Source organism: Macaca fascicularis, chromosome 5, assembly GCF_037993035.2.
Source record: "Macaca fascicularis isolate 582-1 chromosome 5, T2T-MFA8v1.1".
NCBI lineage: Eukaryota > Metazoa > Chordata > Mammalia > Primates > Cercopithecidae > Macaca > Macaca fascicularis.
Genome location: NC_088379.1, coordinates 45737419 through 45751688, shown reverse-complemented (window position 1 = coordinate 45751688; position 14270 = coordinate 45737419). Strand labels below are relative to the sequence as shown.

The following is a 14270-nucleotide window of genomic DNA, read 5'->3' as shown; positions in this document are numbered from 1 at the left end:
GATTTCTATACAGAACAAAAATGGAAACCGAAAATATTTTGAGAGTCATTACATCAAGAAATATCATACCTATTTAAGATAATTAACTTTACACTGTATTCTAGCATTTATTCATTTATTTATTATTTTTTAGTGGATAAGAGTAGCAAAAGCTTTGGAGGATGGGGGCAGAAAGAAAAGCTACTTCCCATGCTGTCCTGCCAGTAACTATTGATGTTTTTGGTTCCTATCTTTTCTTTTGCAGGAGTAACAACTGTCCTAACAATGACAACTCTAAGCATCAGTGCTCGAAATTCTCTCCCCAAAGTGGCTTATGCGACTGCCATGGACTGGTTTATTGCTGTTTGTTATGCATTTGTGTTCTCTGCCCTAATTGAATTTGCAACTGTTAATTACTTCACCAAAAGAGGATGGGCTTGGGATGGGAAGAGTGTAGTAAATGACAAGGTAAGTGAGAGCTTCCGTGTTATCATTATTAAGAAAATACCCTAATGATTCAGCTTGTAACAGATATGTTTCTAAAAATTGACATTAAAGACATCCATATATATATGAATTTAAATCACATCAATTTCTTTTAAAGTGTTCTCACCTGACATCCTTTAGGAGTGCTCGTAGTAGTAATACTTCCATTAAAACCACTCCATAGCATCTGTTGAGCTGTATGTGTTCAGGCACTGTGCTAAGTGTTTTACCTATGCTCTCTCACATAATCTTTATAGCATCTTTATGACTGGACTGCCTTCTTCTTCTCATTTTTACTCATGAAGAGTCTGAAACAGTAAAGCTGTTTACTTACCCAAGCTTACACAAATTGTTAGTAAATATACTTGAACCCCGATATACCTGTCTGACTGTTAAGTTCATGGTTTTAACACTACACTGGATTATTATAAAGAGATTGGAAAAAGATAATGGGCATTAGTTTTACTTATTATAGAATTCCAGGCTTTGTCAATGAATTGAGTCCTCTTCACCTGTTCCAATCTCTGTTGATTGATTGTAAAAGCCCATGTAGCATTTTTTTTTAATTTTTTCCCATGTTATATGGAATAAATATGTCAGTACTGAAATGCCTAGGAATTTTAAATTGTTCAAATGGTCTAAAAGGGAAAAGTTATTTGTTTTTAAGATTAACTTCTTTTGAGATTATTGCTGTCCATATTCAGGTTTCAAGTACTGAATCTAATTAGAGATTTGTGCATTGATATAACAGCTGTTTCCTTTCATACTCTGTAGATTATGTATCTGCCTCAAGAAGAGGCTTAGAATGTATCATAATCATCTATATTCTTAATAATGGTAAAACGTTGTATTCAGAGAATTTCTTTAACATTGTATCAACCTAAATGCTTCTTTTATTAAATTTGGATTAACATACTTGCAGATTTGATTTCTTTTTCAGTTATTTGAATTATTTTTCATTGCTATGACAATATTGCAGTTTAAATATATAAGCAGTAAATGTTATAGTTTAAAAGTCTTGGTCTTTTTCCTTAATTTTTTTAAGCCATAGAAATTTTAATAAGGCTGATGGTTTATTTCATTTTATGAGTTGTATTTTCTCTACTAACAGAGCCAACAAATAAATATTAAAAGGAATCTGGTCAATTTTGTATGCTTAACTTCTGGGCTGTTTCAGCATTTCCATTACATTTTAATATTGATTTATGATTTCATTGCCTCTATGGTGTACTGCTTTTTCGTGGTATCTATGCAATTATTTTTTAAGATATATTGGTTACATATGCACCTTCATACTAATTTTTTGGAGATAAAATATTAGACCTTTGTAAATATGTTGCAGAAGACAAATGTTTTGTGCCATGAATTCCCATATGTAAATTTATTGATATATTATTTTAATATTAGAGAGTGCCAAATTGACATTATGAAATGATATGCCTTCTCAACTCTTTACCTTGGAAAACAGAAGTACCTCTAAATGTGAAAAACAAAACAAATAATTGATAATGCTCTGTAAAAGCAATAGCTTACTCCTTGTGAATAGTGGATTTAAGTCTACCCATATGCCAAATTACACATAGCCAGGATAAAGCTATGCCAAAATCACTGAGATTCCAACCTAATTTTCAGGAAAAGAATTAACATTGTTTATGTTATTTTAGTTCTTGTGGTTGACTTCAGGAAAACAATATATCAGGCATTGCTTGTTCTCGTTTCCTTTTCCATAGCTAGAGTGCCCAGCACAGTGTCTGGTCCTTAGCAGGCATTTCATAAATATTTATTGTATAAAAGAATGAATGAGTTTGTGATCTTAAATCTGACTATGTAATACCAGTGGGAGGACTTCTTTGCCTTCATGGAAAGTTTTGTAAAAAAAAAAAAAAAAAAAAATATATATATATATATATATATATGTGTGTGTGTGTGTGTGTATATATATATAATGAATTTATCAGTGGGTTTTCTATCCAATTTCATGATTCAGATGAGTTTGAGAGTTGTTTCATAAACCTACCTTCGGACTAAGAACTAAAATGTCCTTAAAACTAAAAGGAAATCCAGAAGAGTGCCCTAAAGTAGCTTATCTGCTTTTACTTAAAATTCCTTAGACTTAATTTTTAAGTAGAAAATTATAATTTTCTTTAAATACAGAGTTTTTGTCCACAGGCTGTTTGTAGTGCCCTTTCTGACTAACCAGGCTTATGGAAGTCCTTTTTTGTGTGACATTAGTAAACATGAGCAAATGTGGTTATCTATCAACCCAACGAGCAAATGAAAAGTTCTTTGAAAATTCATAAAATACCAAGTATCAATTTGCCCATAAAAATAATGATTCAGCTACATATTGATATTGTATATTTTAAGAAAAAGACATATATCTTTAGCCTGTTTACATGTGGATGGCACACTCAACATGTTACATGTGGAATGTGCACTGATACTTAAATTTCGGTTTTGCAAATAAATAAATAAACACTCTCAGTTATATTCATACTATGTTTGAGCTCTATATTAAAAGGCAAAGCTACCTTACTCTGTAGGCTTGGGCAGGACTTTATACTACTTTTAGCCTCAGTTGTGAAATTAGGCAAGAAAACCTTATCATTAGAAAAATACAATGCTGGATCAGGATCAGATCATCAAACTCCAAATTGTTATGCCTTTCCATATACAAAGGTGTCTATTTATGCAACTCCAGGCTCTTATGGAACCCTTTTTCATATCCAATGTTTTTCCTTTTCTCCTTTTGCTCAATACAAATTCTTTCACCCAGCTCTTGATTTGATCTCTTTCCTTCTTGCTTTCTCAAACCTGTACCATTAGTTATTGTTTTATTATTTTATGTCTTCAAAGCCATCTTATTATTTTCAACTGCCTCCTTTCTTTCAGCTTATGAAGATGCTTAATATGCTTCATTTACCAAGAAGAAAACTTTTTCCAATCCTATGCCACTTTCTTCCCACATCCTCAGTTTCTTGCCTCTTTCTATATTCAAACTTTTTTAAAGCTTTACTTGCAATGTTATCACTTTCAACTTAATTCTCGACCAACTATAATCTAATTTCCTTTTCATTTACTATCTTGTAGCTGAAGAGCACTAATAACCTCCATACTTTAAGATCTGAAAATAATTTTCCTATTTTTCTCAAGGAATCCCCATTAAATTTTTTTTTACTGTTATGCTCCAGAATCGTTCTTCAGGCACAGCACAGCAACTTTTTCTCTTCTTTTCCTTCTTAAATCAAACTTCGGAGGATCAGCTTTCCTCCCTCACATCCTGGCAGCTGCCACTATTCATTTTCTGTTTTTTGATTCTCTGCCAGAGTTCAGAGTGGACCCAGCTTCCCTGGCATCTGTTCTTGTTTATCCCTAAAGACATTTAATTCTGCTTTCTTTAATGCTGTTTTTGTTTTCAGTATTCACTGTGTGATTCTCACTTTAAGGGTTTTACTGACAATGCTTGCATGAATATCTGCAACACTAAGCATACTGTCCCCCCATTTGCCATCCTTAGCACAAATATCAATTCCTCAGGAAATTTCTGTAATTTGTAAATGATGAGGCCTCCATTATAAGTGTGTACAGTACTCTGTTCTTTTGCATTAGAGCCTTTATTGTAGTTTGTAATTGCATGTTTCTGTCTCAGCTCCTTCACTGATTATGAAAATGACCATTTTTGTTTAATACATCACTTCTTTCTGGCATTTTGTACAGGCTCTTACATGTGTTAGGTGCTCAGTAAATATGGTATGATTTAAAGAGGTATTACCCAATCCAAATTTAAAACCCTTGCCTTCAATTCACTATTCAAGGTCATTATCAATAACTATACACCATACCTTTTAACTTACAAGATAGTATATCTAACCTCTTCCTGGAGCATTTCTACCTGAATATAACATCTCAATCTCAATCTCAACATGAATATAACAATATCTGTTTTAGAAAGGATACAAGAAAATTGATTTTATATCTTTCCACTGCCCATACCTAGTTATTCATCAGTAATTGGTACTTCAGTTAATGCCACAACCTAATCTTACAAGCCAGCAACTTGGAAGTATCGCTCAACATTTAGTCAGTCATTAAATCTTGTCCATTATTTTCCTTACATATCTTAGACCATATTTTCACCATCTCTCATACTTTTTATAGTTTTTGTTACTCCTTTATATTTTTAATCGTGTCTTCTTCTTATCTATCTCTACATTACTATCGGAGTTATTCTAAATCATAAATCAGATCATTTAACTAACTCTTCAGTTTTTTAATGAATTATTAAAGACAGTTATTCAAGGAGCTAAGCTAATATGGCCCAAGTATATAGTTTTCTCTTATGTTTGTTTTTATGATGAATAATAAGGAAGATTTTTATTATGTTTTTACTTCTATGTGCCTGGAATATTTCTATTTTAGAAATGAAAATTGGTCAATAAAGTTACTTGGTCAGAATCACACATCTAATAGGTAGTGAATCCAGGATTGAGGATAGATCTAAGTTTCATAGTCATATTATTTCTCTAACCATTACTAGCCACCATCATTTCCCCAAACATCCATGCCTCTACACAGCTCCATAACATTAGACCTCCTGACCCCTCTTGCAATAATATGTCTTCTTCTTCTGCTAACTGACAAACTCCTATTATTTGTTAAGATCTATCTGATTTTACATAATATGAAAACTTTTCAGACTAATGTATTTAACTCCTCTCATTCCCAAAACTGTGTTTTGACACCACTTGGTATGAATTATTTTTACAACATCTCATTACATTATAGTTGTATTGCAAATAAGTCTGTTTCTTGCACTAGTTTACAAGATCTCAGTGGACAATGTCTTGCCTTATTCATCATCATATCTGCTGTTACTTAGCACAGTATTTAGTACATATTTTATTGAATTGATAAAAAATGTATTTACTTTAATTCTTTGAGATTGCTTTCAATTCTAAAGCTGAGTCAGTGAGTCCAAACTGGCTAAGGAAAGTATAGAAAACACTAGATAATAAATTACTCAAAACGTAGACATAGGAACAGAATATCCAAACAGTTATGGAATGTGCTACTGTTTTGAGTCATTTTATTTAATTCATAGAAAACATCATATTTTCAAGTGTATTTATTTATTTATTTGTATTCATAAGGTCCTGCCTTGTTCCAAAGTATTTCAGGCAGTTTATCGAAAGAATGTATTCACTTAAATTATAATTGAATAAAATAGAAATAAAATTAGAAAATCAAGGTGAAAGAAAATAGACTCAAATACATTCATCTTTGGGCTAGCACATTAGCTGCAGTCAATTGCAATAGTAGTTAAGCTTCAAATTCTCAGCTTCTTGGTGACCAAAGTAACACCTTGGGGGAGGGAAGAGTTATTTTTCTTTGGAGATATAAATTTTCTCAGAGAAAAACTTGCCTTACTCTGAAATTGCCTTTTGAAAAAAATATCATGTTGGCTTTTTTTTTTTTTTTTTTTTTTTTTTTTTTTTTTAATTAGGGGAAGCTGGGTACTGTAGCAAGTGATGTCAATTTTTTCCCAATAAATGCAATAATGGATTTCATATTGATGTTTCTTGTAGTCCCCTTCAATAAAAGCTGAAGGCATTATATTAACATACAACTCAGTGAAAGCAATTCTTCAAGGAGCTAAGCTAATATGGTCCAAGTATATAGCTTTCTCATGGCCCAGTTTATTCCAAGAAAAGACTTTAGAGTACTTAGAGAAGTGGATGGACTGTTTAACCTTCAAAGAATCTTCTGTAAGTATCACTTTTCTCAGTCAGGATGATTAGTAGACAGTTAACAATAGCATTATCTGACCAATGAGCATGTTGTTATTTTACAAGTAATGGGCTTTCTAGTAGCCGCAATAACTGTAAAGAGGCAACATGAGATGGTAGAAAAAGCATAGATTTATACTTTGGAGACCTGATTTTTTTCTCCAAAGCCTATTATATTTAGTGTTTGAATGAGAGCCCCATTTCTTTATTGTAAGGAACAGTCCCTAAGATTCTTTCTGACTCCAAACCATGTAATTGTTATTTTCATTCAAAGGCCAGGTCACTTTACTCATAGGTGTTTATATGTTAGCTAGAACATTGGCTGAAGTTACTAGCAAATTATTTTCTCTACAACTCATAGGAAGTCAAGATTGTTTTGATACAATGGTGTAAGACATTTTAATTTCTGTAATCCGGATTTTTCCAGACTTCATATTTTAAATATATATCCAAAGACTGCAATAAAGTGATACACTCAAAATATACTTAAGCCTGTTACATGCCATTTTAAAATGGAAAATCAATTTGTATGGGTTATATTTTTTTTCATTCCACTTCATTGATAACTGAACATTCAACAAACTGTATAACAGCATAGTTTACCCCCACCCAGATAATACATAATATATAATATTTTATGTATATATAGTTTTGTTTATAAATCAAATCTTCACCTTCTGATATGGGTCTAAATGACAAATAAAACAGCTTCCACAAGCTTTGATTTTTTAAATTGAGCCTGTTTTATTATTTCCCAGTCTTACACATCTGTAGATGGTGAAATTGAAGACATTCAGGAGACTTACATAATAGAATTGAAGAATAAGCTTTTGAATTCTGTATCAATTGATCCAATAAAGTATTTATTATAGTCTATATAACATATTATCTTAAGTTATACTTTATAAGTTATATATACATTTTTATCATAGTAAGCATTTTAGTTACATGCCACTCATTTATCCTTAAGCAAATGTTTCTGAGCCTGCTCTGAGCCAGGAACTATGCTAGGAGCTCTGCAATACACAGTCTGTGCCTTCAAAGAGCTTGCAATGAAGTGCAAGGAAAACAAAAGTGAAAAAGATACATACATGTTTCATTGTAGAGGCAAACACCAGGGTCCTGCAGAAAGGCATGAAATGCAAGGAAGTGCAGGCAGTAGAAAGCGTTATCTCAGTCGACGTGACTCAGAGCTGAATCAGTGTTAGCCTGGTGATAGCAAGGAGGTAACCAGGGGACAATGTGGAGTTAATTATCAGTTCTGGCTGAATTGTGTCACCTGTAGCAAGTTAGGGGTAAAAGTGAGTGTACAGATTTCGGCAAGAAGTGAGAGTGGATGGAAGCTGAGTGCATTTCTGGACATTTTTTGTTTGTTTTAATTACCTGTGGGACATGTAGGTAGAGAAGTCTAGTGAAACTTAGTGGTTAAGAATTCTGGAGAGATATTGTATCAGTCATTCATGCATAGATTTCAAAAGTCATGAGAATTACTTACAATTCATAGAAAATAGTGTCAGTTTGCCTGCATGATCCCTAGTCTCCTTCCCACTGATCCCATTCTCAACTTGTAACGTTACCTTTTTTGAAAATGGACATCTGAAACACAGTGTATATTTTTGGCTATACCTGGCCTTATTCTCAAAAATGATACGAAGTGGACGATCTAGGTGCCTTAAAGTAGAAATACAGCATGAGAGGCCGGGCGCGGTGGCTCAAGCCTGTAATCCCAGCACTTTGGGAGGCCGAGACGGGCGGATCACGAGGTCAGGAGATCAAGACCATCCGGGCTAACACGGTGAAACCCCGTCTCTACTAAAAATACAAAAAATTAGCCGGGCGTGGTGGCGGGCGCCTGTAGTCCCAGCTACTCGGGAGGCTGAGGCAGGAGAATGGCATAAACCCGGGAGGCGGAGCTTGCAGTGAGCTGAGATCCGGCCACTGTACTCCAGCCTGGGTGACAGAGCGAGACTCCGTCTCAAAAAAAAAAAAAAAAAAAAATACAGCATGAGATTAGACAATAGGAAGTTAGGCCGTCAGAACTATCAGAACTTTTCTAGTTCTCAAAAGAAACAAAAATTTTTGTATAGGAACATGAGTATAAAAAATTCATTTATGAAAATGAGTACTGTTTTTAATTATTAACACAAAGGTTTTCATTGGATTGTTTCTCTTCAGGTTCTAAGTGTAAGCTAAAAGTTACATTAAATAAAGCAGAATCAGTCATGTGGCCCAAGGATTCAGCCTTCTGATGGTCTGGCTCGATCCAAAGCCTGCAAGATATTCAAAGAGGTCTCTATAGTACGATTTCTCGCAACATAGTTATTTTTAATGGAAGTCGATAGTGAATAGGGCCATGTAATACTTCCCGGTTATCATTTACCTAGGGTATGGATATTCTTTGGTACTATCACTATCAAATCTGGGTCTTATAAAGAATATTAATAATATATATTATCCAGACTTAACTTATAGACTCTGCTTTAGAAGATCTTAGAATTCTAAGTCAGCTATGAATTCAACAGTATTTTTTTCTCCATAAACATGGTTTTAGTTTTAAATAAAGAGAAACAGTCTGCTTCACTATAGATTTGCAGTTGTTACTTTCAAATGGACTGAGGGGAGTTATTTTCCCCTTTAAAATAAGACTTTGTAAAATTCTGAACCAGAAAAGCTTTGCTGTGCTGTGGCTAGGAATTCAGAAGATGTAGCACCATAGGAATGCCCTGCCCTTCATTCAGTGAATTGGTAAGAAATTACAGGTGCCAATAACCGGGTTCTTAACTAAAAATGGTACGTATAGCTGTTGTACTTTGCTTACTTGGTCCTGAAAATGGTAGTTTCCAAGTTACAAGAGAACCAAAACCATTACCTTTTTAGGTTCTGAGCCCTACTCTGAAGTTTACACTGATTCAGAGATTAAAGCCATACTTTAAACAATTATGAAAATAAGGTGAATTTTGTCATTTATAGCTGTCAATAAAAATTACAAACATAACTTGGAACAAGTTTTAACACTGCTTATTAAAGAGTCCACAGTGTTAGCATGGAACAAAAAATGCCAACATACAAATATGCAGGGTTGATACTTGGCTGGTATGTGCTGCTTCTCATTTCTAATTGGTCAGAGTGTCTGTTCAGATTGATTAGTCCCTCTGCTCTAAAGTTTTACAAAGATTTTGTACCTGTATTTCTTGTGCATATATGTGCAATTGAAGGGTATTCGGGGGTGGGGGGGCAAGAAATATCGGTTAAAATTAGTATAGGGTTTCTAGCTGGAGACTGCTGTTGCAACAAAAGACATTTATATCTTATGTTTCTTTGTCTACATGTCTAAATCCTACACCATAGTTCCTCATCCACCATAAATGTCCTACTTCCATCAAACTTTCCTTGAGTTCTTCAACAAAATATTTGTCTTCTTCTACATAACACATAATAAATTATATTGCCTTAACATCTTGTATACCAATAATCACTGGCTTGTAATAGTTATGATTTGCAGCCCACTAGGAGAATATGTGTTTCTCAATGTGGTTAGAATAATATATTCACCCACTCGCTTATTACAACAGTTTGATATACTTTTAGTATCATTATCTTCCTCTCGTCAAGTTACGAGCTGAAGAAAAATATTAAGGAAATTTCTCAAGGCCCAGATTCTTTATATGTGCAATTTGATATCATTTTAAATTATGTTTCAATTTGGTTCAAATAATAATATAAACACTATGTATTATATACATTATAAGTTGAAAAATCCTTTTTGAAGATTGACTTATTGGTATAAACCTCAACAAGAATATTTTAGGAAAAAGCACACTCCCATATCTCAAACAGCTTACTCAGACAGAAAATCATATGGCATGGTGTTTAAAAGCAGAGGTTTAGAAGTCAGATACATCTAAGTTTGAGTGCTCTTTCGGCCATTTAACAGGCAGAGACCCGGTCAAGTCACAAAACTTTTTCAGCTTTCATTTTTGAACTTATATCATGGGGTTAATAAGGGAACTTCCTATCCCGTGGTGAGGTTTGTCAGAGATGTCACCTTGGCTAGCAATCAACCTGACACATTCTAGTGCTCAAAAAGTGTTAGCTATACTTTCCTTATCAGTTTTTCACTTGGACATTATCCTCTATTTGTAACACTGGAAATACTTGCATCATTACTGAAGAAAAGGTATTTTGTAGCTTTTATAAAGTTACAAATGGAGATCTCTCATCCTTCCTTCTTTCATAATTAAGCCAGATCTGGAAGAATGTCAGTAGGGGAAAGAGGAGAGGGAGAAACTCAGGCCAGTGAAAGATGGGTAATCCATGACTGTTTTTAGAATCTCTTGGGCTTTCAGAGCTTCTTTTGTAACTTATTTGGACACTTTGAAAGCTCTTAATTAAAATAACTAAGAGTCAAAATATGATTGTTGACCAATTTGTCCTCTCTATCTGTTGCTTTACACATTGCTCACTATTTTGGCTAATTCACTGCTGTCTCAATTTACTTTGTATTTAAGTAACTAACAATATATTTACATTAGCAAAGAAACAGATAAATACTATTTATATTTTCATTTTATTAAATGAATTATATATTATTTCACTGACGTATTATGTGGCTAACTTGTGGAAGGCTTCATGCTAAGTGCTAAGATTGCAAAGGTGAACAAGACAGAAGCAGCACCAGCCTTCGTTGAATGAGAAAGCAAGATGTCAATCGAATAATCACATGACTAAGAAATAACACATTTTGAAAAATGTTATAATGGAAACAAATTAGGGTGTTATGAATGAGCATATATGGGGAGCAAAGATATGTTTAGTTAGGGTGGCCTTAAGAAAGTCCTTTCTTAGGAAATGGCATTTAAACCAAGACCAAAATAAGAGTAGGAATTGGTGGTCATGTGAAAAATGGGTTGGGGAGAAGGTATTCCAGGTTTTCAAAACTGAGGTCTTCTGGGCTGGGGAACTATCATGTTGAAAAAAGCATGGCACCAAAGCAAGAAAGTATTTTGAAAACTGAGGTTATTTCAGGGGAACCAGTAGGTAATGAGCAAAAGAAAGAAGCCATTGTAAAAAATGTTGTTTCCATTCTAAGTTCCATGAAATAGTCTTTAAGGGATGTAAGCATAGAAGTTAAATGATCCAATTTATGTCTTAAAAAAAGATTCTTTTGGCTTTAATGTGTCTAATGGTTGGACAAAAGCAAGCCAAGCTAGGACACAAAGTGAAGGCAGGAGATAATAGTGACTGAGACCAGAGTTTGTGATAACGGAACTAGAGATTATAAAGAGAAACCGGATGAGCTAAGCAAAAATCCAAGACTTTGTATTTTATTCTTCTTCTATGTTTCTAGGATTTGTTGCACTGCCATCTTCATAAGGTTATGATTTCCCATTATCTGAGTAAAGCATTGCTATATGACTTTGACGTGAGGTGGGAGGGAATCCTGTTACGAAGCTAGAAATGTGGGATCATTCATTGTAGATTATCATTCCTCTTGTTAAAATATTTCCACATTTCAGTTATTCAGTCATTCATTTGACAAATGCTTGACTGGCTCATGAGAAAAGAAAAGTTATATTGATTTTTAAACTTGTACTTTCCATTGTTTATTTTCCATGTCAACCCACAACCAAAATGATTCTCCAGGAAAGTGGTACCATTAATTTTACTCTGGGGGTTTTCTCACCCTAATGGATTTTTAATTTAATAAACACCTTTATTTATTTTCCTAATTTCTGGATTTTTCTAATGCATGATCATTTGTATTAGGATACTTTCCTTCAGAATTTGAAGTGGACTTTAGAAAATGTTAAGTTGCAAACTCAACTCACACTCTGTTAATTTTTGTATTTTTCAATAGAAAAAAGAAAAGGCTTCCGTTATGATACAGAACAATGCTTATGCAGTGGCTGTTGCCAATTATGCCCCGAATCTTTCAAAAGATCCAGTTCTTTCCACCATCTCCAAGAGCGCAACCACGCCAGAACCCAACAAGAAGCCGGAAAACAAGCCAGCGGAAGCCAAGAAAACTTTTAACAGTGTTAGCAAAATTGACAGAATGTCCAGAATAGTTTTTCCAGTTTTGTTTGGTACATTTAATTTAGTTTACTGGGCTACATATTTAAACAGAGAACCTGTATTAGGGGTCAGTCCTTGAATTGAGACCCATGTTATATTTGGGATGTATAGCAACATTAAATTTGGTTTGTTTTGCTATGTACAGTCTGACTAATAACTGCTAATTTGTGATCCAACATGTACAGTATGTATATAGTGACATAGCTTACTAGTAGACCTTTAATGGAGACATGCATTTGCTAACTCATGGAACTGCAGATGGAAAACACTCCATGCCAAAACAGCCATTGCCTTTTTAAAAGATTTATCCTAGGACCTGATTTAAAGTGAATTTCACCTGATTTATTTCCTATTCTTCTAATAGAGATGAAAATGGGGATCCTGTATGACCTTTTGTGGACCCTTTTGGTTTAGCTCTTAAATAGGAGTATTTTCTACTGTTGCTTGATTATGATGGAAGATAACATTGTCATTTCTAGATGAATTATTTGAAGTAACAAACATTGTATCTGCAACATCAGCACCGTTCATGAATGCTCAGAGTCCCTGCTAATGTAACTGGAAGCTTGGCACACATAAGAAAAACTAGAGATTTGAAATCAGCTTTTAATTACTCTGTATAGTATCTATAGCCATGAACATATTACAGCATGACAAGCTCAAATAATTTTGAGTCAGCCCGACAGGATGTTAATTATGCCTACGATTTAGTAACTATTGGAGTGTCATTGTCATTACACTTTTAGCTTCAGAGTTTATTTGAAAGTAATAATTGAAATCCTACAATTAATTTTAGTCATTGGATACTACCTTAATTTTAAAAAAAGAAAATAAATGTGTCTTAATCTTTCCAGGTATGTGTTGTATTGAAATTGATCAGCTAAATTTTACTGGTGCTGGAGACTGGAAAAAGCATCCAGTTTGGTTGCTGTGGAGCAACATGCATATTGGATTAGAAAATTGTGCCAAAAACTCCCACTGATGAGCATTCACAGGTGCCCCGCACTATGGCAAGCACTTACATGATACTCCTCTTTCCTGTTTACTGCAAATTCTGCCTTAAGGCTTCTTTTCAGGACTCAGAAGCCACTAATTATAAAGGAAAGGGCAGTTAATTGGCACATTTTTCTCTTGTGAAAGCAGTTCTTTCAGATAAGAATTAATGTAAATCTGCTTTTGTAAATTGCAACTTTAAATTTCACTGACTCAAATTTACAACAGCTTTGTATACCAGAAGAGGTTTTGGTAAGGGTTGAACATTTTTACACTGCAGCTTTAAAACATTGCCAATAGATTGTGGATTATTTCACGCGCACAAACATAAACACACACGCACACACATACTACACACACACACCCTTAAATTAGAAACCACAACTTTAAATTTTATATAAGTACTAGCTATTAATGGGTAAAATTCATTTTTCTTTTAATATTTTAAAATATTATTTATGCCCCTGAAATATGCTAATACAAGTTAAAAATTGTGTATTATGCCTAGATTCAAAGTTTTTGGCAAACCTCAGATACTTTTGATTGACACGTATATTAGCAGTTATTAGTTGACTTTTACCAATATATGCACCTTTACGATGGTGTTTTTGTAGAAACATAAGTAGTCAAATAGTAACATTTATTGCAGTTTTGTACAGTATTTGAGCATAGTGCATAAATAGGTATGTTAATAAAATCAATAAAAGGAGTATCTATGGAAATAAGGAAAATCTCAACAAAAATTGCTATTCCTTTGTCTCATTTTTTAAATTTTCTTTGTTTCAACGTGATTCTATTATATGCTTTGCATGATTGTATAAAACCAAGGTCACAAATGCAACTTATTAACGGAATTTGCCAAGAAGACAACGTTGACATTAAAAATTCCCTCACAAAAGGTAATCCATAATCCTTCATAAACTAAAATTGTTACATGAGCCAATAAATGTA

The 14270-nt window shown here is 33.7% G+C and overlaps 1 protein-coding gene across 22 annotated transcripts in view; it reads left to right on the top strand.

Annotated features, from left to right (window-relative positions):
* The window catches only part of GABRA2 (gamma-aminobutyric acid type A receptor subunit alpha2), a 148631-nt gene extending 134569 nt beyond the window's left edge, over window positions 1-14062 (top strand). For 13 of the 22 annotated variants that reach the window (XM_045392324.3, XM_045392310.3, XM_065544961.2 and 10 more), the window contains 3 exons: window positions 245-447; window positions 6051-6230; window positions 12109-14062. In XM_045392324.3, the coding sequence (XP_045248259.1) occupies window positions 245-447; window positions 6051-6230; window positions 12109-12405 (680 nt within the window). In that variant the 3' untranslated portion in view covers window positions 12406-14062. The remainder of the gene's footprint in view (window positions 1-244; window positions 448-6050; window positions 6231-12108) is intronic. The other 9 variants (XM_074039723.1, XM_074039719.1, XM_065544962.2 and 6 more) reach the window with 1 other exon arrangement.
* The last annotated feature ends 208 nt before the right edge of the window (window positions 14063-14270 follow it).